General features: G+C 35.5%; 3 protein-coding genes and 1 long non-coding RNA gene across 5 annotated transcripts; 1 reads left to right on the forward strand and 3 right to left on the reverse strand.

The window, feature by feature from the left end:
* Positions 1 to 178: 178 nt before the first annotated feature.
* On the forward strand, positions 179 to 953 carry LOC136779143 (uncharacterized). Its single transcript, XM_066736532.1, has 4 exons — positions 179 to 283; positions 464 to 657; positions 769 to 816; positions 865 to 953. Exons 1-4 carry the CDS (start codon positions 205 to 207, stop codon positions 880 to 882), a joined length of 339 nt encoding a protein of 112 aa, XP_066592629.1. The 5' UTR covers positions 179 to 204; the 3' UTR covers positions 883 to 953.
* On the reverse strand, positions 516 to 12,976 carry LOC136779134 (uncharacterized). Its single transcript, XM_066736511.1, has 6 exons — positions 12,946 to 12,976; positions 10,139 to 10,692; positions 7,451 to 7,737; positions 3,655 to 3,966; positions 2,670 to 2,804; positions 516 to 2,573 (listed from the first exon to the last, which is right to left on the reverse strand). The coding sequence occupies exons 2-6, from the start codon at positions 10,479 to 10,481 to the stop codon at positions 2,319 to 2,321; spliced, it is 1,332 nt and encodes a 443-aa protein (XP_066592608.1). The 5' UTR covers positions 10,482 to 10,692; positions 12,946 to 12,976; the 3' UTR covers positions 516 to 2,318.
* A 5,062-nt stretch (positions 12,977 to 18,038) lies between these two features.
* On the reverse strand, positions 18,039 to 21,230 carry LOC136779144 (uncharacterized). The gene is made up of 3 exons (XR_010823527.1): positions 20,986 to 21,230; positions 18,336 to 18,622; positions 18,039 to 18,277 (listed from the first exon to the last, which is right to left on the reverse strand). It is a non-coding gene; the product is annotated as an uncharacterized lncRNA (long non-coding RNA).
* A 1,009-nt stretch (positions 21,231 to 22,239) lies between these two features.
* On the reverse strand, positions 22,240 to 26,945 carry ENGase (Endo-beta-N-acetylglucosaminidase). 2 transcript variants are annotated; one of them, XM_066736500.1, is made up of 9 exons: positions 26,329 to 26,945; positions 25,715 to 26,257; positions 25,186 to 25,638; positions 24,947 to 25,121; positions 24,651 to 24,869; positions 24,241 to 24,584; positions 23,959 to 24,144; positions 23,784 to 23,896; positions 22,240 to 22,511 (listed from the first exon to the last, which is right to left on the reverse strand). In XM_066736500.1, the coding sequence occupies exons 2-9, from the start codon at positions 25,945 to 25,947 to the stop codon at positions 22,471 to 22,473; spliced, it is 1,764 nt and encodes a 587-aa protein (XP_066592597.1). In that variant the 5' UTR covers positions 25,948 to 26,257; positions 26,329 to 26,945; the 3' UTR covers positions 22,240 to 22,470. The 2 variants fall into 2 exon arrangements, with proteins under 2 accessions (XP_066592597.1, XP_066592598.1); XM_066736501.1 differs by having other exon boundaries at positions 24,241 to 24,509; positions 25,715 to 26,945.
* Between the last annotated feature and the right edge of the window lie 89 nt (positions 26,946 to 27,034).

Genomic DNA, 27,034 nt, shown 5'->3' on the forward strand with positions numbered 1-27,034 from the left:
CGTCTGTTATTGTTATAAAAAAATATATGCCAATCGCTGACAAGTACTTTGAAAAAAAATTATATTTTAGAATGGTTGTTAAGTGCGGTTAAGTTTAATTCATAAAATATTCTGTTTCGGGTTGAGAGTAAAATTATTTGAGTAATTCTTTGAAATTTCTTCAAGCTCTATCAATGATTTCTGGGTTTATTTATAAAAAAGAAAATGGCTGAAGATCTTGATGACACTTTTCGAATGATCGTTCGTGATATTACGAAGGAAATAAAGCGATATTCTAAAAGAGGTTAGATATTTAATTTAAAAGTTTTATTAATTAATTTATTTTTAAAATATTGATAATTATAACAATTTAATATCGTCTATAACAGATTTCCTATATTTACTAGAACTATGAACTAACATTGAAGGAAAATTTTTAAAGCTTTTCCCTTTTAATTGCTTAAATATTACAATATAAATTCAGATCAAAGAGCTGTAGCTGGTTGGCTGCAACAAGTCGGTAAAGAAGTGCAGACGAACGAGGAAAAGCAAGCTAGGAATGATTTTGGCCGATATCTTCGCTACTTCGTTCAATTGGGAGAGAAATTGCCTGATGATGTTCGTCAACCAATGTGTACCAAAGATTTTCGAAAATTTGGAAAATCATCCGCAACATCGGTAAAATATAGTTGTTTGTTTGCAAAACTAAGAATTTTTGCTCTACATTTTATCAATAAATAATTGATTAATTTAATTAATATGTTAAATTGTAATAATACAATTTTACAGAAAGGACAATGCCCGAGGAAAGATGTTATTGCAGAGCTTACCTCAATAGTAAGTTTCATTTCTAGAAGCAATTAATGCATTTATTGAAAAAACAAGTTTTTTACAGCTGGATAAAAAAGGTATACGAGGAGTTATCGATCAAGTGCTGGCTGGTGAAATAACAACAGCCGTCGAGTATATTTTCAGTATAGGAAACTACGTGGAAGACAATGGATTGCTTTTTCGTAAAATATTAGAAAAAGATTTAAGTCTCTTCCGGGAAATCGTAACCGACACTGTCGATCGACGGGTATGCGGTGGTAACGAATTTCCTTCGTATCCCCAAATTATGCCCCTAAACAGAATCACAATTTCTGTTAATTTCCTATCTAACAAAGATTCAGGACGAAGCTGATGTGATGATGCACACCCAGAACGACATTAAACAAAAGTTTCAAACTTTAACGGAAGCTATGACTCAAAGGACTGGGAGAATTCGCCAGCGATTATTGGAAATTTCACCCAAGTTTGATTGGATAGCCGATGGCAAGAATAAAGCAAAAATATCTAAACTTGTTACAAATGTAATTTCTTTTCTAGTTCAAAAATTGTAGTAAAGTAATCAGTTTTTCTATCTACTTCTATAGTAAAATACGAAAAAGAATAGAGAAATATTCTACATTATACAATAAATTTTAAGGAAAAACTAATTTCTTAATTCTTATATGTATAGAAACAAAGGGAAATGTCGAGCGATCTGAATACCACCGAGAAGCTAATATATCAAGTGTTTATGCGAAGTCGATGGCTAAAGAAAGAATTTACTCGCCTCCACGAAGAAAATTCCAACTTAAAAAAATATTTGGATAAATTCCAGAGACTCGCTGCGGAGAGGAAAGTACAATCGATGCACATACCACGAATTTTATGCGAAGAAAAGAAAGAACTTGAAAAGGAATTAGCGGTTTACCGTAATTCTTACAAAAAGAATTTAGAAATTATCAACGCCCTCTACGTCGAGCATAACAGATGCGTGAAACCACAAGACGGTTTTTGTGACGAATGAAAGAAACGCAAACGCAACCATAGCTCTTCTCCTCTCTCTGCTTTGTTTTTGGTTCATTAATTTTTATTCGTAAATAACAGTATATAAATTCGTAAATATATATTATTTAAAAAAGTATACGATATATATATGTACACGAGGGAGTCGCAACGATCAGAGATTCGTCGTCTCGAGTTTTTACAAACAAAGTGAAAAGAATTCTTAGGTTATAATATATCTGTACAATAGAACGATCGTATTAAACATAACAACGCTCGATTGAACGAGGATTAAGATTAATTCTAGACGAACGGTAATTACATGCAGTTTTAATGACTTCGTTAAATAGAGTTAATGAGTCTCGTGTGATATATCAAACTCTGATATGTCTTACTCTGGCTTGTTACGATATGTAGTAGAAGGCAAAGCCTCTATTTTCGTTTTGTACCGGATAGACTGGACGTCTATAGTCGAATTATGAAAGATTATTCGAGTTCATGCAAATATAAAATCTGAAAGCGGATTCTCAGGAATTCTTGACAGTGCCCAAATCACTGCCGTGATTACTGGAAGCTTTGGATTTCCTGTCAGGGTCCATGGCAATAGAGATAAATTCCTCGGAGATTCTCTTGTCGAGGCCCGTGTAAGTTTGGGTCAAGTCGATTTGATCCTCGCCAATAGAGTCCATTCTTCTCGAAGCTTCAGATTTGCTTTCCTTCCCCCTTCCCTCCATTGAACTACCATGGTCAGACGACAGATGTCGCTTTTGCTTTTGTCTCATCTGTACATCAACAGTATACGACTTTATCAATGATCTATTTTTGTATAAAATCTATAATCGATTTCGTTGATGAAAATAAATATTTGTTTCAGTTACCATTTGGGAGGAAGATCGCGGCCCATAAGGCATGTGGGGAATCATCGGCATTGGTCCATAATGCGCTGTAGGCATCGGAAGCGTACCTGCAGGTATGAATCCTGGTGGTGGTGGCGCTGGCATTCCGTAAGGTCCCTACAAAATATTTTGATAGTTAATTTATTCAGCATTATCAGTCATTCTAATGGGAAGACCAGCTTAATCGACTAATCAAATATTTTATTTAGTAATCGAAACGTGTTTTGTCTGTGAATATTGAGGATCCCTTTCGTAATAGCGGACAAGTTTGATCAAATGAAGCAACGAGCCGCTAAGTGATTAATCTGGAAGGTTATAAAAGTGTGTTTTTCGACGGAATCCATCTTAATGTGGCTTCTACGAGGTTTTTCGTGCATGGAAGAGAGTCGATGATGCTTCGTGGGAATTCCGGAATGTAGGCAAAGGAATCGCCGCCGGGCAATCTTTGCCAAGTCGACGAGTTTCTCTCTCCTGTCCATCGAGCTTCGTTTGAACTTTCTAGCGTGTCACTGACCTATCCCTACCATCCATCCATCAGTTCAAAAGAATCCCTACACAGTTCCTGTCGTGCCTATCCAACCACCTTCCGATACCCCATTAGACCCCTTCCATCCAAGTGCTCGCATGATTTTCGACGCCTTACCAATTACCACACACACGTGCACACTCACTTACATATTCCACCTTTACAGCACCTGCTCCTTCAAACTTTTAACCTTCCCAACCGGTCCCCAATGTCCTCCTTAACTCTATCCCACTAATGTTTCTTCATCAATCCATCACTTTGGACCCTAGTAATCTTTTCATTCATTCATGTACATGCGTATATAACTGTATTCTTCAAACAGTCATACGATTAATAAAGAATTTTTCGTCTTTTGTGTTTTCATTTGTAATTAGTACCCAGAATGGATTCATTTTTTCGGGTCGAAAAGTGGGATTAGGTCGTTCAGAATATTGGATTTACCTGCATCATTGGGTGCATAGGTAGAACTGGTTGAACCACGTAAATCGGTTGGTTCTTCGGTCCATGATTCTGAGCGATCACCCATTGATGGACCATATTGCGAGTTTTTAATTTGCTGGCGGATGATGCCTCGTCGTCCTCGTAGTTTTCGCCATCCCTGCTTGACTTGAGACAGCCGCAGATCTTAGGTGTCAAGGTTACACAGGTGTAGCCAGACACGAGTAGCTCAGCCACGCTAGCTACCAGGAGGCCAATGCTCGCCAACAACCCAGCCCATCCACTCTCTACTTCCACCACGTTGCCATCTTCCCCCTGAAACAAATCACCCATCAATTATATTATACCACTACTTATATAATTGGACTTAATTCATTAAGGTCGATGAATAAATCGTTAGAGGTGAAAAGCGAGAAATAGCAGTAGGTTAATTCTGCCTGTTTTGCGCAATTCTTCAACTTCTTAACAGTAATTATCATTATCGTTAAGTGTTTTACATATTTATACATAAATCCTAGCGTTATTTTTATATTTAGCGATAGCTGTTAAGAAAATAGAAAGCTCTGGGGTTGAAGATGAAAATGCGTACGTGGAATGTTGAAGTGTTGGATCGATATTTGGCAGGTGATAGTCTTGCGAAAGCTGTCTCAGGGAAGGCTGGGTGTCGTTAATGCGAACATAGAGAGAGCCTAGTATGGCTTTTCAGTGAATGGAAGGAACGAAGGACGGGACGGTCCAGTCTTGCAAGAAGCTTTTAGTTAAAGGCGAACGCATCTCTGTCTTGATCTCCTCTATCGTTAGATCTGAGAGATCAAGGCTTTCGCTGGAATTCCATCTCGGTAAACGAGTAATTCTCCGTCCCGCTTCTTACCGTCTTTTAATTAGACCGTTCACTGTTGCCGTTGTTGTTCCCTTAAAAGTCAACGACACCCATTGATCTTCACTACTGGACACGTGCACGATCATCCTCCTCAATCTCGAGAATAATTAAATTCTTACTTTGAAAACCCACACGAGTCTACCTTAGAAATACCATCATTCTCCTCTATGAGAATATTATCATGCGCGTATGTAAATTGAGAAAATGCGCATAGCGGTGTAAAAGTCTGGACTGAAATTCTTTCCATTTATGTTAATATTCGCAAAAACGCAGTCATACGTGATACGAGTGTGCGTGTGGGTTTATGAGTGTATAAAGTATTTGGAAAGAAGCCCGCAGGGGATGTTTACACAGCAGGTGAAAAAACGACCAAGAAAAGACAAGGAAGCAGGTTGCAGGGATTGGTAAAGCGTTGAATTGGAATTTTATGGCGGTGGTGGTGGTCTTTGACCTGACCGCGTTTCATCCTTGCCATTGGGAACTTTCTCTGGCGGAGAGAGAAGAAGAAACGGAAAAAGAGGAAGATGAAGAAAGGGAGGAAGGAGGGCGATCGAAGAAGTTCGCTTCATATTTCTTACAGCCTATGGTGTACATAGAGAGAAAGACACACACACACACACACACGTGTGTGTGTGTGTATTTAGAGAGAGAGAGAGAGGGAGAGAGAAAGAGAGATAGGGCAAAGGGCAAAAATTGATCAAACAAATATATAATTTATTAATGTATAGATATTGAAAAATAGAGAGTGTTACAATAAATTTATAAACATATTGATAGATAAGGAGAGGAGAGGGGAGTGCGCAAAAATTTAAGCAATGGTCGTTGGCAGTCCAGCAAATAACCGATTGGGCCGCTGACCGCAGGAGAGGAGTTCGTTCGAATCGAGGCCAACTTGGTGCTCCGCTCGTTAATCGTAGACATGTAGACACGTTTAACGAGCTCACCACACGTTTACCTCGCCTCTCGTTAATTAACATTGCTCCTTAACGCCTGCACTCTCGATCTCTTCCCCCCTCCCTTAACTTTTCCATAGAAAATCTCCCAGACGATGCCATCAGCTCATCCAAAAAAAGTCAGAAAGTTTTTCATTCATCAATTTTTACTCCCCTGTTCATTTCACTCTTTTAAATTTTATTATAATTATTGTTATAATTTATATATTTTTTTATATTTATTCCTACTTATTGTTTTCATCACGAATATTCTCTCTCTCTCTCTCTCTCTTGCAATGGTTTTCATTGGTATTATAATTATTATTACGATTGTCATGAGTTTTATTAATTTTTTTTATTGTAATTGCCAGAGTCATTATCATTATGATCGTCATCTGTGCTACCATTGTTACTTTGGTACCACGAATGTTATTATGATAATTTTTACTGGTGTTATTATTACTGTTCACAGTCATTAAAATTATTAATACTATTGTAGTCGACTTTATCACTTTTGTGATGATTATCATCGTAATTATTATGATGATTTTCATTGGTACCATTATTACTGTTCAAAGGCATTATAATTGTTATTACGATTGTCATCGATTTCATTCCTTTTATTACCACTCTCAGTATCATTATCATTGTAACTTTCATCAGAGTTATTATTATTACAGGATCGTCATCAGCATTACGATTACGATTCTCAGAATTATCATTGTAATTCATGGTGCCATTCGTGTACTTCCCACGCGAACCACGCACTCTCCACTCGTTAAATTATTCTTATTTATAAACGTTCTATTGTGCAAAGCTCTCATATGGCATTTATCACCGCGTGCATGCATAAAAAAAAGTAACAAGGGATGATTTTTCAAGAGAAGTTAGAAGCTGGCAGAGCTGAGAAATCAACACTTAGATCGCGACAAATGCGCGGCGAAGCGTGGGGACACCCACGCTTGGATCACAGAATGAACATGAGGCGACCAAAGACGTAAGAGGAAAAAGAAAAAAACTCGTGGAAAATTCTATTAGTGTGAGAGTGAGAGAAAGAGGGTGAATCGGAATTAGAAATTTATTACTGTAATGAGAGAATTAAGAGAGGGAGGGGGGAGGGGGGAATAGAATTAGAAATTTATTAATGTAATGAAATAATTAATCAGAAGAAGATGGAGAGGGGGGAGTGTATAAGAGGGAGAAAGAGAGAAGGATGCTTATACGTAGTTGGTTGTTGGCTTTGCCATTATTTATCGGATCTATAGATCTCTATTTTTCCAACACCGCCAGTTTTATCTATTTATTATCTCGCATTACCGTTATGAAGAATGCAACGCGGAACCGGTATTGCGACTACTGTTATGTTTATATTATGCTCTATTGTTTCTGGAGGGGGGTACTCACAATTGCACAGGCTGCAAATAGAGAAATACACGCAGTGTCATGGAATCTGGCGCGACGATACGGGGAGAAACGGAAGTATACATGTATCTTCATTCGAAAAGGATCGGGGGGAGGGGGGTGTATTGAATAGCTTGCAGAAAATAGAATAGATTGGACAAAGGGTGAATTAATCATGTAGAGGGAAAGGAAAAATTGAGAAAGAGAAGAAGAATTGTAGAATGAGAAGAAAGGGGGAGGGGGATTTATAAGCTTTTCCTCTTTTTTGAATAGATTCCATTTTATTTATTCAATCTTCTAAAATATGAAATAATATTGAACTAGAAAGCGTATAAAGTACCTTTTATATAAAATAAAATGACATTTCTAATTTCCAAAGAATAGAGAATGCACTCTCATTATGGTTGCACGTTCAAATGCAAAATATTGTTATATAAGTAAAGAAGTATAGAAAATTAAAATAGTTAATTGAAGAGTCATCGGTGCATATACACGTGTGTGATAAGGGGGGAGAAAGTGAAATGAAAGTATATATAGAATATCGAGAGTGTAGCTGATATAGATAATAAAATATAAAAATCTTTACCGGAATGGCGAGTAAGGTGAGTTCCTGAGTCCTCTGGGAGTCCCTGACTACTGCAGTTAGGGCTGTAATGGCAGCCATATTGGATAAAGCGAGAGCCACCAAGCTGGATGCAAGGTGGGCACTGGCGAATCCAGAATTCGGCTTGCTAGTCGATGTAGCCAAAGTTGCTACGACTCCCAGGGCACCAGCTATAAGGGCTCCCGCGCCTGCCCATAATCCAGCACCGGAACCACCCAACGATGCTCCGTGCACCAACACTAATACTCCAAATACCACCAATACAACACCTGTAAAAATTGTATTCTATTAAAATATGTACTTTTATATATTTGTTTAATTTTTATATTAGTTACTTTTATTTTATAGCCCACCCCTCCTCCTTCCTTTTCCTTCATTTTAATCGTATCTAGCTAAACAATCCAGGTTAATTATTTCATTAACTAAACTAAAAACAAAACCACTCAAGCGTGTTCTATGTACCAACACTAATACTCGAAAAACTACCAATACGACGAATGTAAAATTTATAAACCATAAAATATATCTTTATATCTATTTCCTTAACCTTTCTCTTATATACTTTTCTTTTTTTACAACCCCCTGTTTTTCCTTGATTTCAATCATTTCTATCCCAAGCATCCAATTAGACCATTTAATTAACGAATCCAGCACTAGATCACCCAACGAAGTTCTACGCACCAATACTATTACTCCAAAAAATCACCAACACGATACCTACAAAAATTTATATTTCATCAAACCATATCCTTCTATCTATTTCTTTAACCTTTCTCTTACCCCCTCCCCCTTTCCTTCATTTCAATCATTTCTAGTTCAACCATCCAATTAAACCATTTAATTAACCAACATTCCAAGTTTTATTACGATCCGAGAGAACATTTCAATGCTCCCCCTCCGTTCAAGATCAAGCACGAGTCACGATAAAACGAATCGTTGCTTTATTTACATTAATAGCCATGTGAATAAATACCGATCGCCTTATTTATAACAGAATCGGATGGATTTTATCCACCTGTGCGTTGTTACATACATAAGCGAATCACGAATGGATTTCCAAAGTAATATTTAAAGGGATTTTATTAATTGTTATGCGAATTGTTTCGGCGAAAGTTTCAAATGCATCGAGATCAGCCTGGTAGCACGGTAGTAGAACGAAGCAGAATCAATCTTTGCGTTACACTTTCTTTGCGAGCATCGGTAAGGAGCAACACGGAGGCTTTGGTGAAAATAGAGAAGGTTTCGTGAATCTCAATTTTCTATCGTTTCTACTTCTATACGGATTCTGGATTTAATAATGTTTTATTTATTTTTAAAATTGGTTTTGCTAATATATTACGACTTTCACTCTTCTTTAAAAGATTCAAAAAATTGGCTGTCTCAAGCAAAGTATATTGGTTATATCCCTCGTGTGAAAAATACTTTTGTCGCTTCGCACGAGACTTTCCGAGTCTCTGATGAACGACGATAATGAAAATAGTGGAATTTAGTTTTGTAATTTCTTGTTCAACGATTGATCGATTTAATTAACAAAGAGAGCGATGGTTATTCGTTGATCGTTATTTTTAATTGTTACTATGTGTTATTTTATAATTAATAAAAATATTTTTTTGTAAAATTGATCGGTTCAAATAATAATTATAACGATAAGGACTAGCAAATCGATCATTTTAATTGCCCATTCTATCATTTAAATAATTAATAACATAACATAATAATAATAGAATTCAATTTTTATTTTTTTATATTCTAGATCCGATTGGTCTAAACATCAAAGAGAATGATAGAAAATCTTAAATCGCTAATTTTAATCGTTTCTCTCATAAATTCTAAAATGAATAATTTAACACGTTAATTAATTAGAACTAATTATTACGTTACTTTCTTCAAGGATCGATTAGCCGAAAGATTCGGTGAAACCAGCAGCAGCTTCTAGTCTTCAATTGTTTCGCGCCTATTCTACATTTCCACGCTTTGCAAAGCTCACGGAATGAGTTACACAATTATTACTTTCTAAGTGAAATGTTTTCGTTTTTACGCGAATTCATCCGCAGGCAGGCGCATCGAGCGATACAATTTTGAGTTTAAGCGATGCTTTTTTGCGTATGCAATAACGACCGAAGGTTTTGAAAGATTTCAGCCGGCGATAACTCAGCGAAAGAAGGTCAAGCTCGAGCATAAAAGAGGTTTTCTCGCATTTTTTTTTTGTTTTTTTCATGAAAAATGGAACAGGTTATCCAAGAGAGAGAAGCCGACGATTCGCGCTGGCTAATTAGCGAAAAGGATCTTTGGTGGTGAAATACTAAAAAACTCTTTGAAATTGGCTATAAAATTGCCAGAGATGCCAACGCGAGCCGATAAGGCAAATATCGATCGAGAAAGTGGAAGAAAGTCTTTTGCTTCCGAGCAGCAGCTGACCGCACGAGCTCAAGTTCGCCCGATTCAAGTTTTCCGAGATTACCAGGAAATTACGCATTCCTCGCAATTTTCCCATTTTCCATCCAGAAAATAACAAAATATTCGTATTGCACCATTGATTACTCGTCCAGGAATTTATTCAGAATATTTCCAATTTCTCGTCATGAAAATGGAAAAACTTTTTATAATCGCAAGAAAATTCGAGTTTTCTTCGAAATTCAATGAAACAAATCAAAGAAAACACTTTATTACCGAGTAACAGTTGACCGCACGAGGTGAACATGAGAAAATTCGTGTCATCCTTGACTCCAGTGGAATTCTGCAGTTCTTTGCGATTTTCCTGATGAGCGATCGGTCTTCGTTGGCGGGAAATTTTCCGGCGTTCACCGGTCCTCTCCCTCTCAGAGATTAAAACCTCTTTGGAGTGTTTGGACTCGAGGCAACTGTCAGGCTTGGAATCGGCGTTGCTCGAGTCCTTGGAATCCTTCGAGTCCTGGCTCCTGACCGTCGAGTCCATCGGGATCGTCGCTTCCTCCAACTTCTCCTTTGCCTCCGAATCGAAAAACCGAAACTTCTCTCTCACCGTGTCCTCCATTGCTATTTGTAAGAAATTTTCTCAGTCTTATCCACACTCTTTCACAAAATGCCACGCGTTTCCCTCTCTAGCACACTAAATCTCGATCGTTGACAAAAAATACTCCTCCTCCTGTATCTTCATCTCGAATTCCTCAATCTTCCATAAAAAATTACTCCAGCCCTCTAACTTGTCGAGTTTGAATGAAAAAAATACATCCTCTTGCAGGGATCTGTAAAAATTTAAATATCATGAGAAAAGAACAATAAATATGAAATAAATTGCTTTGATAAAGTGGGTCAGTGTGTATGAAAATAAATAAATATATAAAAAGGTGAATGGATCGGGAGAGAGAATTCAAGTGAATATTAATGACTTTTGTATCGAGATGAATATTTGCTGGATTGATAAATCTTATTAGTCACAGTAATTAATCGGTCCACACAGGTTGATCGGGTGGTCGATATTTTCCATTCATTTATTATCGAGTCCTGAATGCTACAAACTCGTCCTTTTCACTACCAACTCCCAGTTTCCAGCTCGGCTCGAACGAGAACTCGGAGGAAATATGCAGATCAATTTCACGGATTGTGAATATCGCGGATGGCCCGGACGCGTGCCGGAATCCGCTAATCCTGACTCAACCGTTCACCAACACACTGAGAACCACCGCTAAACGCGAGAAAAGCAATCCCCCCTCCCCCCACAATCGTGAATGCTAAAACCACCAATTAAATCCTGTTAGACAACATTTAAATCCGATAAATCGTGCCAAGACACTTTTTTCCAACTTGATTTTCTTCGACAAAGCGAGAAATTTTACAGAGTAGCGGATATAAAACGGATAGAAATGGGTAATATAAAAGCAACTACGTTAAAAGTAATGGTAAAGCGAAAAGTAATAAAGAATCATCTGTAAAAATAGCTTAAATAAAAAGCGGATAACGGAGAACCGATTTTAATAGTGGGACGTGAATAATATTTGCAAAAAGTCACGTAATAATTGTTTAAAGCGGTTGTTTAAAAATAATCGTTTTTTCCCCCCGAGTCTCCACTTTCTCTGTTTACGTGTATTTAGGAAGGAAAAAAACTTGAAATATTTTGGATGGTTTTCCATAAACGCGTGGAAATGCGTTACACAAGATACGGAAAAACTTGGAGGAAAGTTGGTTTTCACCGTTGAATAATAATATCGAAAGACTATAGCGTGCCTCGCATTGCTAGGATATTTATTTCCGGTAAACAAATGTTTCCAGTGAAAATAACTACGTTTAAAAAATTTTTTTTAGAGTCGTACTAGAATTTTCCGGCACGATCTTCGAATTCCTCACGCACGTTGGAACGTGGAAAAGCGAGGGTTTTCTGTGGAAAACGAGAAGAAAATTGGAAGTCTTCATTCTTGTTTACTTTCGATTTGACGAGAGATTTTAACGATGATTTTTCCGATTTTCCAACACGATTTATCATGTTTGGTGAGTATGCAGGAAGAAATGATTATGTGGGGGATTGGGGAACTTTGGAGAACATTCACTGAAAGGTAATTTCAGGTCAGTGCACTTTTAATTGTGTGGAGTACGCGAACCGATCAATCGTTAATCACACATCATTAACATTTATCAACACATTAATTCTGATGAAAAAATAGGAAAAATAATTAAAACTCAACATTCTCAAAAGATTGCGTCACATAATTACCGATTTTTTCGGAGATGTCACGCCAATCGAACGGTAATCGCACGATTTTAATAGATTTGTTAAAATAACACTTTTTATAAAAAATCAAACATTTTTCACTTACACTTACAAAAAATATTAAACAGTTACCGACTTATTCTAATATTGCGAAAAATCGATCAATAATCCCGTGATATGTATAAATTTATTTAATCAATAGTTTTTACTGACAATCGACTAATTTTAACTCAGCATAAACACAAAATTACGTCACAAATTACCGATTTAATCGGAGGTTTTGAGCCGATCGTTAATTCCACAATATTGATCGTTTGGTGCAACCAAATCTCTCACAAAAACTCAACTTGTGGATAAAAAATTACGGAAATGTTGAATCGCACCACTATCGATTAATATAGAGAACGTAAATCGGTAGACACAATTGCAACTAATCGTTTAAAAAAAGGGAAACTAAAGAGAAAGCACAGAGGGAAAAAATTTGATTTGAAAATGATTTTGATGAGTTGGTAGAAGTATCATGTATAATCTATGGGAAACTCGGCACTGTGTGGCTATGAAGCTTATATTCACAATTAAGGTTTAGTGGTCGACCAAGGTTGTGGAAAATTGGTTTGTGGTCGGTGTAAAGTAAAAGATTAGGAGAATCGTGATAGTATAGTGAAAAGAGATAGAGTAAAAGAAAAAAGAATTGGAAGAAGGAGATTTAGAATTAAATTTCAAAAGAGAGAGAGAGAAAGGGAGGAATAAAAAGAAGCGCGATCTCTCGTAACGTCGATGCGCACTCGCTTACCTTACTGAGTCGACTGACTGTTCACTGTTCACCAATCCAACTGGCAACTTCTCTCTATCCAGCGAGCAAACCAAACCACTCCAACTCACGACGCTCACTTGCTGCTTGTTTCTGCCATGAGCACCTTACACTCACCTCGCTCTCCTCTCTCCCCTTTTTCAGTTCTCTCTACTCTCCTCTCTTGTATTTTCTCCTCTTCAACTCCCTCCTTTCTTTCACCCTCCCCCCTCCTAACTTCACAATTAATTTCACCCCAATTTCCATCCCCCTCTCTCTATAATCAACAAGTTTACTTGATTTAACAATTCAAGAACAGCTATCGTTACTCAAAATTCAATTTTAAGTCGCGATCCTATTTTTATTATTCAATTTCTTCTTTCTTCTTCTGTTGCATTTCATCTGCACTTCGATATCCTCCTCTTTTCCCAACTCTCCTATCTCATCGCAATTTCTTTTTCATTCTTTTGCATTTTTAACCCCCCCCCCCCCCTTCTATTAAACAAATTATCTTGCTTAACGAATCATAAAACAATTGTCGATACTCGCAATTCATTTTTAAGTCATGACCTTATTTTTATTTTTCAGTCGTCTCTTTTTTCTTCTGCAGCTTTTTCTCCTTACAACCCCCCCCCCCTTAAATTTAATCTGTTTCCACCCATCGTCCTGCATTTCTCGCGTTTCCTCTTCCCAACAACAAACTTCATTCATTTAACGAATCACTGAATAATTCTTGAGATTCATAATTCATTTTCAAGTCACGGCTGTACTTTCATTGAACTTTTCAGTCTCAGGAATTATTTTTTATTCGCAGGTGAGAATTGGCGATTCGTTCATAACTGCCTAATCGCAGTTGTCGATGGCGACCTTAATGGCTCGTTTCTTCGCGCAAGAACTGAGATACTTTGTCGCTCTAATATCATGGCTATAATAATTCAACACTACTAAAAATAATACGCCACTTTGAGGTGAACGAGCTTCGAGCTCGCTTCGTGGAAAACCCACTATCTGGCAATCAACCGTTTAACGGTTGTCTTTATAAGACGGAAATTAACGATTTTCGGTGAATCAGATACGAAATTAAGTGAGGGGAAAGACGCAGGAGTATTATACATATAATCTTATATAATATTTGAACGATCATTTTATAAATAATATAATTCCTAAACTTATTAATTTAAAATGGACTAATATTGCTCACAGATTAAATTAGCTCTACACAACACAAAAATATATAAATTTGAGTTGAAACTTTGTTATACAATCTTATCGTATATACCATTAAATAAAATGGGCCTTGAGATAATTATTCTAATTTCCTCCTGATATCTATTGTACCACTCTCTACTAATCACGCATATATGGTTGGAAAAAAAATATTAAGCGTTCTTTAAATTAGGTCCCATATATAAACCATTGCATTACATGCAATACTGCTATAAACGGTCTTACAAGAAACACAACAATTCTAATAATTTCTGTTATCTAACTCAATTATATAAAATTAATTATTTTCACTATTGTTAATATTTCAAAATGCTGAAATCTTTGCTATACCATCATTGCAATCAGTGAGCAATATATTCTACGAAATGATAGCCCGATCAATTTATAAGTCATAAACGAATATGTACATTTTGTGGACCCGTAAAAAAATATAACAAAAAGTCATATACTTATATAACAAAAATTAAAAATTTAAAGTATTTAACGTTTAATGGTAAAATTTGGTGTTTTCAACTCATGTTTTTACTTTTAACGCAGCTGGAAAATTCTTGCTGGGCGTTGAATGGTATGAATTTGATGGTCGGGATTGGTTAGATGGAAGGTGAAGGGGGTGGGGGTGGGAAAGGTGGTAGTGCGGTAGGTCGTTATGGTTGTAGCCGTATTAAGTGGCCGGTTGGATCGCGAGGCGCGTGTTCTGGTGCGCATCGGCCAACTCAGGCCAGGCAGGCATGCATGGTGCACATTTCTTTCCTGTTTCTCGCGGAGCATAAGAGCGCGTGCAGCGTTAGAACATCGCATAAACGCCAAAGAACCCGAGCAAAATTGCCCCGTGCCTCGAGAAAACATTTCAAGCTACGCGCACCGGCCTAATCTACTGTGCAAGAAAATAACATTCCAGCCTACGCCTCGTGTGAACACACCCTTGCGCAACAATGTACAGACGTAAACTTATCTTTTTCGCGTTACATTTAGCACATTTTTAAATACTTAATAGAAACTGAATTTTAGTAGGACCTAAACAATACAATTAATAATTACTTATATAATATTATATAGTCGATATATTGATAGCATTTATTATAATAAAAATAATAGATTATTGTTCAACATTATTTAAAATTAAATTACTAGATATTTATAATATTCTTAACAATACTTAAAGTTAATTTTTAAAAACTTTAAATTTAAATTCACAGAGATCTTAGAAGTTTTTTAATCACATTAATCGATAAATATACACGAATTTGGTTCTTTTATTGTTGTACAGATGTATTTAAAAGTATTGTAAATATTTGGCGTTCGATTCATTTATTGCAATGTTTAGTATAAATATATTTTATACAAATATAAAATAGAAGTAGAAAACTTTAGAGTTTAAGGAGCGATTACTTGTGAATCGATGAGTTATATCAGCAAAGAAATTAAAATGATGGAATGCGTTGGGATAATGAGAGTGACTCAGTGACTGTATTTAATGAGAAAACTTCCGACTTTCTCACCGATTCCGTCGCGACGATGTAATAATAATGGGCAATGAACGATAATCCATTCGCCTGTTATTATTGACGATATCAATCCGCACAAACCAACTTAATTCTATGAGATTAACTAAATAACCGTCTGCCTGCCTTTACTTCTTCCACTATTCTTTTCCTTTTCCCCCAACAAACCATTAATCATCCACGTGGATTTTCTCGCATTCTGCTTCATACTTTCGATTTCATCGTCCACCTTTTTAATCCTGCCATCAGTAAATACGCATTTGGTTCCCAGGAAACAGTTTAGAAAGTGTTCAACAATGTTTTGACCCGAAATCATTGATAATAATGAATAAAAAATACAATTTATCGCTCTATTAAAATTCATCGATCCCTCAGGCTTCTTAAAAATATGTATTTTAATTAATATTTCTCATTTGCTGCCTAATTTAGCACCGAAATCATTTTTTTGGTCGACAAGAATTTTTTTGTAAGAAAATTTAATTTTTACCATTGATGTTTTATAATTATTGGTTTGATGTATTTGTTTACTACGGCTTTATTTTGGTTCTCATTAGAAAGAGGCTTGCCAAATTGGCGAATTATAATAATTGCACACGTGCACTTGGCTGAGAGGCGAGTGACTTGTGGTTAAAATCTCTGCACAAGCCATGTGCTTCCAGAGGTTTCTCCGCCTTTCTAACACGAGAAACTCTTTATGCCACTCCGCGTACAGATACTATATCCTTGCGCTCAGGAATATTCGCTTCTTTTCCATCAATTTGCATATAACTGCAAATCTCATCGTTAATAATAAATCTCATCGCTAATCTCGATTCTGCACTCAAACGGTGCTCCATATTTAGCTACTGCACTAAAAGAACGTTTTAATACTCTCGATAAGTTATCAGATTCTAATTATCATCAAATTATTCCACTTTGCCACTGAATTCTAACGGAACTTTTCTTTTCAAAACAAGATTTAACATTTTTTTAACAATACAGTAGTACACGTTTTTGCAAATATTATTTTCGAGGTGCGAAATTTTTTAATGACTAGGTTCACGCTTGAAATGTGTTTTGATAAGCGATTGCTAATTTATTATCTCTGAAAACTTGAAATTCCAAGGAAATGTTTTTTATGGCAGCTTAATGAGCAACAACTTTAACCGATTCGATCGCTCCATTCCAGTCGACCACCAGGTTGACTCTATTTCAACCGATTACTCCTCCCTCCCGTTCCCTACAGTATTAGCATATTTTTGCGATTTTGCGAGGATTAAATTCTACTACATTTTTGATCTTCCCCTCTTTTCTGCGGAAATATAGCATTCAGGAAAGTCTCACAAGGATCCTGACAAGTGAAAACTTTCGAGAAGACTATATTTTGGCTATTAATAGTACAGCTCGACGCAAAGTTCACGAGATTTTATCATTAACGATTTATACAAGACATAGAATTTTGTGGTTCGCATAGATTCAGTCACAAGATAAATTTTCTGTGGTCCCTCTGCTCTCGCACAGTGGAGCTACGTAATCGTCGTAATCGTAGAGTCTAAGCACGCTCGTGGATGCGTTTTTGCATCTTTTCGAGAGGACGAGAGCAGACAGGCATGTGCGAGATATTTTATGACGCGTTTAGCATATCGCGTGTTTATAGTCTTGAGCAAGAGCGACCAGTGATTAATTTTTCCTTGTCGTTTCTCGTCGCTATTGTCGCTGTAGGGTCGTTGAAAATTGAGGCTCCAAAACACTGGCAGCATTTAGTAGACACATCAATTCCAGTTTGGTTGCTCGATGGAGTGCAATAGTCACTCAAAATCGATTTTCCCATTATCCAAAGAATCGGTTAATAAAAGCAGTAGATTAGATGTAGCAATGGAGTGAATGACGTTGAGAATCTGGTAACTTCTGTCCACTGTATTATCTCTGATGAAATTATAATTGATGGACGGTACACTGAAAAAGGAAATCATTTGATTAGAATGAAACTTTTACTGAATAGTGCCAATTAAATATTCATTTGATACCAATAAAATTTAATGAAATAATTTAAAATTAATTAGACTTAAATAATTGTTACTTAATAGAATCAATTATTCGTGAAAATCAAGTGCATATTGAATTGGCACTATTCACAAATAAATATTTAATTGAATCAAATAATTTTTTTCTCAGTGCATAAATATGGGCGAAAGTCGAGAAAATCCAGTATGGACGTTTGCAGCAAGCTGGAAGGAAGAAAGTGGCGAAGATTAGAAAACAGCATTAGTAAGAAATTGCGTACGTTGCATGTAGAAATCACATGAATCTTCGTCGTCTGAAGATTGTTCTCTCTACCAGTACTCACCTTCCCTCCCCCCCCCCCTACTTTAGCATCACAACTATCAAGAAGCGTTCCAACGGGATGAAATAATTCAACCTTTTACTACAAACTGCTGGAGCTCGAAGGCCAAACTATCCGAGTCCATATACGCACACCCTCTCCATCCCCCTCTACCTCCACCTTCTTCCTCCATCTCTTCATTCACCATACAACCAAGACCTTGAAATTTTTCCCACGAAATTATCCTGATCTTTTTCTTGCCTCTAAAACACTCCGCTCGACTTTCGATAACTGCAAAACCATTCTGCAAGAAATGTTCATTTTTATATAATAACTTTATTATTGTAATATAAACAACAAACCTTCTTAAATCAACGATAAATTGCAGTACAATAATTTTCTTATTCGAAGAATTTCATTTATTCATCCACCCGATTAACGAGATGGAACTTGATGCTGATACCCATATTTCCTTTCACCATATCAATGATACTGGATAATATTGTGAAAGAAAGTGCGATATTCAGTTTTCACTTGGATTATTTGTTTGTACTTTTATGTTGGAGGTAGAAAGGAAATTCTTATCGATGACGATGATAAAAAGTCCGATACTTCTGCGTAATTAGATGCGGTCAGTTTTTTCCTCTATCTGTTGAAAAAAATCGATATTGTTAATAGAAATTATAGTTAAGAGAATTTTTAGTGCAGAATAGCTCGAAAACCGGATGGGAGTGTTAAAGAGAAATTGTAAAAAAAATGTTAATAAAAATAACAAATATTGCATAGGGCACGTTCGAATTCGTCCCAAATTCTGACATAATAATTTATTTATCTCCATAATTATAGAGATATTAATTTTTGCAGGAAGCTTTTTAAAATATTTCTTCTACTTGCATTCAAAAGAATATTATAAAAGAAAAATAATACTTTCTGTAATTATCGAGTTATATCAATGTTTAATCCTAATTCCTGGACAAGTTAAAGTATACACCCTGTATTTGTTGGTAATATATATGATCATATTATATATATATGTATATACACTATTATAAAAAATAAAATTTCTATCTGTTTAGAATTGCTGACTTTCATCGGTAACATTGATTGTTCCAGTCTCTGTGAGCATACATGGTATGCTGTGTGTAAAAAACCACGCACGCTCATATGCACGTATACTAACGCATAGTCACGATCTCATTAATTATCATGTGCAGTGTGTAGATTTCGCAAGCTGCCACTTCGATTTCTACACTGGCGCTATGAACAATAATTATTTAAAAAAGGCATCTAAAATCCATAGGAGTATGCATTGCTCCATCAATAACAACGTTTTAATTTCAACTTTCAGCGAGGCAGCACTAAAAACTTGCCATATTTTTTGTTTGAAACGCAACAATCAGAAATGCGCAGTGGAAAAAAGTTCTTGCAATATCCCACGAACATTTTGAGAGGAAACCAGTAATTGTAGCTTTTTTCTACTACGTTTGCTGGTTTAATTGATAATTCGTTTCCCGTAATTGCTATTGACGGGTTTTACCGTTAATTGCAAGGTGTAACAGCGTTGTATAACAGTAAGCGATAATCGTGGTTTAAGATAATTATTTACAATTGTGCTTTAATTTTTTATGAATTATAACGGCAAATAATAGTTGTACTTGTTTATCAAATAAAGTATTGATGGTTGTTTTCACTGTTAACAACGAAAAGCAATAAAAATTGTTAAGGTTATATAACAGCGGAAGATAAACGTTATTGTCGTGGATAGAAAAAGAATTACGTGTGAAGAAGGATGGGACTTTCTCCAATATACATATTGTTGATGGAACGCAAAAAGGTCATCGAGAGTTTCATCGGTGTCAACGGCTCGTCAAGTTTTTACAATGGAAACTACTGATTTTTAACGTTCTTCGGGAGAAGATTAGGTTAAGTTAGGCGTGGTTCTTAAAAAATTGACAGATTTCACCTGTGCCTTTCCCGTCATATTGTTCTCGGTCCTAGAACGCCTAGGAATGTCGCCGCTTGATATTTCTGTGGCCGTGTCACGTTTTACTTTCGCGTACCGATTCAACCGACATGATTCTCCGATTAATAGGTACGATGGAGTCGCGCGGTTCAGGCCATGGTATTTAAAACGCAATGCGCACGCAACATTCGTTGCTTCTATCGTGGCCCGAATGTATCCTATGTATAAACGAAACTAGCTCGAGTTTTAATGTAACGTTTACTTTAGACGAAGACCGAGGTAAAGGTGGTATTAAAGGTTGAAATGAGACAATTGCAGATTTTACTAAACCGTGCTAAACTAACGTTTTGTTTAAGTTCGGCACAATTCGGGCCCATATTTAGAACCTGATTATCCCGGAAACTTCTAATTCGAATTTTCGTTCCTAACCTCATACTATATCCAACATTAATATGCTTAATTCAATGTAAATTCGATCATTTTTTTCAATAATGTACATCTTGTTTCAATTGCGAGATCAAGAATCGAATGGGCGTTTATTGGTTGATTTATACAGCTCTTAATTTATGATCATGGAAAACTTGTAGGTGTATATCTGGGGCGTAGGTGCAATTGACACCCAGCTTGGTAGATATGTTTTTAATAACGATTATAATTGATTTGACGAGCCATGAATTTCAATTATGGTAGAATCGGACTGTTGTTTAGTTTGGTTAAAGCGAAAGCACCGGTACTCAGAATTTATGGACGCGGAATGAAATACGAGCTACTTTTAGCATTAGGCATTCCAAGTATTTTACGTTGCGCAAGCGAAGGTACGAAGTTTAAAGCGTGTAGATTATAATAATATAGCTATATTGCGGTAGATTAAACGATAATTATCGCTCATACGCGTGCCCAATCGGGGATGGAAAAAAGTTTTTCGGAAACGAACATGTAAGATTAATTGAGAAAATCGATACATTGAATAGGAAACAATGAAATGCTTGAGAAAAATCATTGTCTTGAGAGACATCAGGATTGTTGCATTATTTTCTTTATATACTTACGTATTTTTATCCAGTGTTTGATTGTCCTCTAATTCGAATTCCTTTTTCAGATTTACTGGATTGTGTTGCAACATTTTGTCTCGATATATTTCTGTGTATAAACTGTAATCTTTGACGTCTCGATGCATTTTTGTCTCTGCCATCATCCTTTATACCGGAATTGCTTCTGTTTTTCTACTTCTTCCGTTCGTCCGTCTCTCTGTCCGGCGCTCCGGCGGAGTGTGCGGCGACCAGCTTGCCTTGGCCGCCAGTAAGAAAACAGCCTGATGTCATCTCGTAAATGTGAACGCTCCTCCTGGAAATTCCTGCGAAATTCCACACGACAAAACACACCTTGCACAAACCCATTCTCAAACTTCATAACTATAATCATCATTTGCTACAAATCACACTAGTACTCCATCCTCTTCCATTTCTAACCAAAAATAAAACAAATAGTATATGCATTCCTGCTTCTGTTTCAATAATTATTTAGTGTAGCAAGATGATTATAACTGTTGATTATTGTTTCTGAGGACTGATCGAAATCCTTCAAATCCCATAAAATTCGGGGCAAAAGTTATTGAAATATAGGTCTCTCAAAATTAGCATTTTCGGACATTGCAGTATTGCACAGTTGAGCCAACTTAGGTTGCACCGGTTGCTCCCAGGGCACTGTAAGGTGTGACGTCACGCAAGTACCAATAATGGTATGTCGATTAATATGGAGACTGGAACCTTTCCACTAATTTTAATGGGATTTGAAGGCTTATAGTTTAAGACACATAAAAAGTAATGTGCCTCAAGTTGGTGCGGTAATTTGTTACACTGCATAAAGTTGATGTTTTGTCGAGGTTAGGAATTGCATCGAACGACACGTACTGTGCCTACGATTTCCGTTTCCTCCCATGTAGAATAAGAGAAGGCACAAGCAGTCCTTGATTGTAGGTGCAATTTCGAAATACTCAACGGGAACAATAAATTATTGCGTTTCCGATTAACCATACATCCTTACCTAACACGCATCATTTGTATTCGTATTAAATTGTGCAAGAAGTTAACGCGTTCTTGTAGGATGGACAATTGTCCAATATTTTTCCTCAAAGCTTTTATATATTCTTATACTTCAGATTTCGACAGACATTCATTGCAAAAGAACGTTATTTTCTTACCAATCTATTCAACTTTATCTCAAACTAATGTTCCTACAAGTTTCAATCCGTAATGAATATAAGATATCGTATAGATGAAAAAGAGCCAAGAACCGCATGCAGTATCAAGAATATCAAGATTCGTACGTTATTCTATCCATTTGTAATTGCATTGCGAAGCACTGGAATTTAGGTCAAAGTAACAAATCTTTGTAATATACCAAGTGTTTATTTACAAAGCTTTTTGTTGGTAACATTCATATTAAACAAAATTAAAAACCTTTTCTTAATAATTTGTTAATTGGAAATAAGTTTAAAACTTATCCCAGAGAAATTGCATATATTTTTTAGCATTTTAATAACCAGCAGCTTCATCTACTCCACCATAGGATATTCCTGTAAGAAAAATGGAAAGTTGTTAAAGAGATATATATGTAGCATTAATTAATAAAACATACAGTCAAGCATCTATAATAAACGATTCCAGCGGCATGCGACTATATCAAGTAATGCATAGAAATTAGAACACTTAATTCAGCCACTGTAAAAAACTGAAACGTTTTTCAAAAACCAATCAATATTCTGCAAGTATTGCAGTAAACCTATACTATTAGAAATAAATAATAATATTAAATATAAAAATTCATCAAATATCGCAGATTAAAAATATAGCGAATAATGGCTTTTGAAACTAGAGTTCTTGAATTGTATTTGTTGCTCTTGTCACGTGAATTCGGTGATGAAAACTTAGAAAAATTTAAACATTTTACGAGCCAATCTTATGAATTGTCAATGAAGAGATTCACTGTGTGGTAGGAGGTAGGTGGAGTTTGCCAAGTTATCAACGGCACAGTACGTTCTCCAAGTCCACATGCTGGATAACGCGTAGTGGTGGTGGTAGTGTCCTCCTTCGCAAAATACCGTTCCAACAAATGTGGGAGTAGCTGTTCTAACGTAACCGTGCGTAATCAAAGCGATTTGTAAAATTGCCAAGTCCAAGTTCGATGAGCCCGATGCAATCTCTAATAAGCACGCGAGTAACGGATACGTAACACTACGTAACGCGCTCTTCAAATTGAAAAATTTCGACATTCTTATACAAAGAAAAAATCTCATTGGCAGGTTCAATCCATTTTTTCCTGGCAGTATCTTAAGCACTCTTAGACAGAGTGCGTAATCAGGAGGATGCTACTCAGTAGAGGTGGGTCTTTTCTCAATTGAAAAAAGGAAATACAGGCACGAGTCAGAGATTTTTTTTATCTTCCCTCTCAAATGGCCGTGACTTCAGAGCATTAGCTATGAACATTCTTCGTCCTTCCATCAATCGAAATTACTTGGCTGGAATGCGGCTACCCTTCGACGCTTGACACCTTGGCAAAATCCGCTGCTCGCTACTTTTTACGTCGTTAAAGCACCAGCCTGTGCTAGGGATAGGAAACTCCCGACCGGAGATCATTAACTGAAGAAGAAATTGATGGCCAGCTTATTTCTTTACTCCCTTTCCATAGAAATCGAGCAACAGCTGGGTAATTTTTATTACAATAATCTTTCTTTCGCCAAAGAGATTCACAATCGACTACCTGATTTTCTTCAGATTTTATATCTACTCAAGAGCCAATCTGTAATCAAACATTTTCTACATTCCCTGTTATAACTTTGTATCTTCACCTGAGAAATTTCGTTGTTTTGGTCTCAAAACGATGTCACCCAAATAACAAATTCCCTTGGTTGAAAAAGCTATTCCAATCTCGTTAATTGTTCTTAGATTGGTTGTGTAAATACTGCAAAATAGATCTTTGTGAATTGCATCAAGAAACTTTTCTTCATTGTTGAGTTTCCTTACCATTTATTCCATTTATTGCTTATTTCCAAGTTCTTCTCAGCCTGAATCGATTGTAAACCAGTTTCATTTTTTAAAATTAAGATTGGTTTGGTCCGATAAGATTCTATTAAATCATTATTTTCGAATCCCTTATAGATAATTATTGCTTCCATTTCCTGCTGGAACTCAATATGCATCAAGAATAGTCTGGAAATAAAAATTTGTTTCTTGTAATTAGTGATAAAAAGAATGTCTAATAAAATCATGCAGCAAGCCATGTTTAATAAGAAAAGTTGAATTTACCTATGATATAATTTAGTATCGTGCGTGATTAATTTCAAGCATCTACCACCGTTATAGGAAAAAATATTCGAAAATTCAAAACAATTTATGTTTTGTGGCACTGCTTTTCTTTGTATAGAAACTTCTTTACCACGAACTGTGAATATAAGTCTTCCAGTTTCAAAAACGATTACTTCGGGCTTTTGAGAATTTTCTAGAGTTACATCACTGTTCGATTTTATAGTATTAATAAGCATCAGCTGTGGTAAAACAACAGAAATTTGCGGTTTCTGTAAGGATAAGTTATAAAATGATTTTTCAACCATAACAGCATTACCCTCTAATATTTGTATCTCTCTCTGAATCTAAAACAAATGTAATTCATCAAGGTTTTAATATATTTTTAACAAACATATGAATGAAGTTATTACTTCTCCATGATGATAATATATTCTTCCAGCACCATTACAAAAGGATGTCTCAAATTCTTCATTGTCATATATTGGTACATGAATGTAGAAAAAGGGAAATAATTGTGCCCAAAATATATTTTCCATATCAGTAAAGGTCTTTGACCCAAAATATTCATGTGTCCAGCCTGGTGCAAATATTGCTACAGAAAGACTGTACTGTCTTATCAAATTAAGTGCCTGAAACAAGAATTAAAGGAGTATATTAAAATTTGTACTACTATTAAAATTGCAGGTATAATAGTTTTAATTTTTACATAAGCAGAATTAAAGCCTCCACCACCTGGACAATCTCTTCCCCAAACATCTAGGCCTACATAAATGTCAAAAGCACTACGTTGATTATTTTGAGCAAAACTATAGCTGCTTGATAAGCGTGATTCTGTCCAATTATAATTTAAGAATATTCCATCACAGGCTAGAAAATAGTCTCTGTAATATAAAGCATATCTTTAGTTGAAAGCAAACAATTAATAATAAAATATTCAACACTTACTTATTGTTCTCATTTACTTCATTTTGCCATTTTAACTTTCCACTAATAGTCACACTGTCATACCAAATAACTTCAGATCCTTCAATCTCTTCATGAATACGATCTGTTAAATATTTTACAAAATAAATCAATTTATCAATATCATTGGTGGGTATATGATTTTCAATGTTCAAAAGCCATCCTTCAAATTTATAGACCTTAGCAACTTCAACAAGGGCATTAGCAAATTTTCTAACTGATATTACTGATTCCAGGATTTCAGTCCAGATTGATTCTCCATCAGTATGTTCAGTAATTACTGTTCCCAGAACTTTTACACCATGACGATGAGCTGCATTGATCCATCCTAATGGTGGAATAGTAATAAAGTAATGACTAAAGTATACAAATATGTCTATGACATTCCAGTGGTAGAATGTGTACGATTTATAATCATTTGACCCATACAAAAATCTGAAAAATTAAAAAGAATATTCTAGTAATACATACTATATCTAGAAAAAAGTAATTTATCTTCTAATACAGCTACCTGTCTTCCAAGTAGCCTCCTTTCATATCATGGCAGACTAATGTCTTAGGTTGGTTTTCTCTAATGACTTTCTCCATTACTTCTTTACGGACACTTACTTCAGAGCCTCTATAAACATACTCTGCGCATTCTCTTAATTGCACTATACCTGGCCATGATCTTATTTGATTTATATTGGCATATAAATCAGTTAAACTTTTAAAAGGCTGTGCTTCTTCCAAATCTGTGTCCATTTTATGAATTATGTTTGTACTGCTTGGAAACTATCTAGACTTTAACTGACATAATAAACTAGCAATTCTCTGCTATATATAAAACAATGAAAATTGACTCATAATATGATAATGTGGAAAAATGATGTAAATCCATTATCCAGCCTTTCTACAATAGACGTAACTTCTGTATCATTTAACATGATTTAATACAAAAAATATTTGCCTTGTTAAAGGTGTGATTGGCATTGAAGTTGAAACCTTGTACCAATTAGTTGTAACAAAGAGATGAATACTATAAAAGATATGCAACTATAGGCTTGATGAGCTCCTTAAAAATGGATGAATAATTTACTAACTTTCCAGGATATAATTATTGGTAATAAGCAATTAATACTTTACTTTTTTAGTTTCAATGAAACAAAATATTACAATGCTTCATAATTTTTATTATAGGAGTAGTATGGATTTTTATTTTTTCTTTAAAAATAAACATCATAAGAAAATTTGGAAAGTCTTACTTTATTCCTTTTTCTGTAACAATATATTTGAATACAAAAGAAATCTTCTTATGAACAAAATACTAGATAGGTTATGTTATTTATATAATATAGTTCTTTATTTTAGTCTGATCTGATAACGAAGCTTAGAACTACGCACTCATTGATAATAAATATATAACAAAAAAATTTACTTAGTAAAGAAACAGAATTTAAATTATTGTTTTTAAACAATTTCCCTGAGCGTATTCCGTCATTAAATCTATAGTTTATGTGACATTGAATATACGTATTATTTCGAAAACGTCTGGATTACATACATACTATAGTATATTATTGGAGTATTTTAGAAAGCTATCAAAATAAATAACAAATTTATGGAATAAAAAATTGGATAATAGGGGTTGCCATTTGAAAAAATGAAAGTGACCTCGGTATGTCTTTCAAAACTCCACCCAGGGTTAGACCAAGGAAAACATCTATTCTTTTAAATTATTGTTTAGAATGGCGTAGCGTCAGCCGTCGCGTGTAGATTGTATACTGGTTAAGACTATAGACCTATAGCTATAGATAGACATTATAGTCACTTTGTTGATGTTCCCGACGCA

The sequence above is a fragment of the Prorops nasuta genome, unplaced genomic scaffold (assembly GCF_024137725.1).
Source record: "Prorops nasuta isolate Cenicafe-Biocafe unplaced genomic scaffold, Cenicafe_Pnas_1.2 PNAS00015, whole genome shotgun sequence".
Lineage (NCBI taxonomy): Eukaryota > Metazoa > Arthropoda > Insecta > Hymenoptera > Bethylidae > Prorops > Prorops nasuta.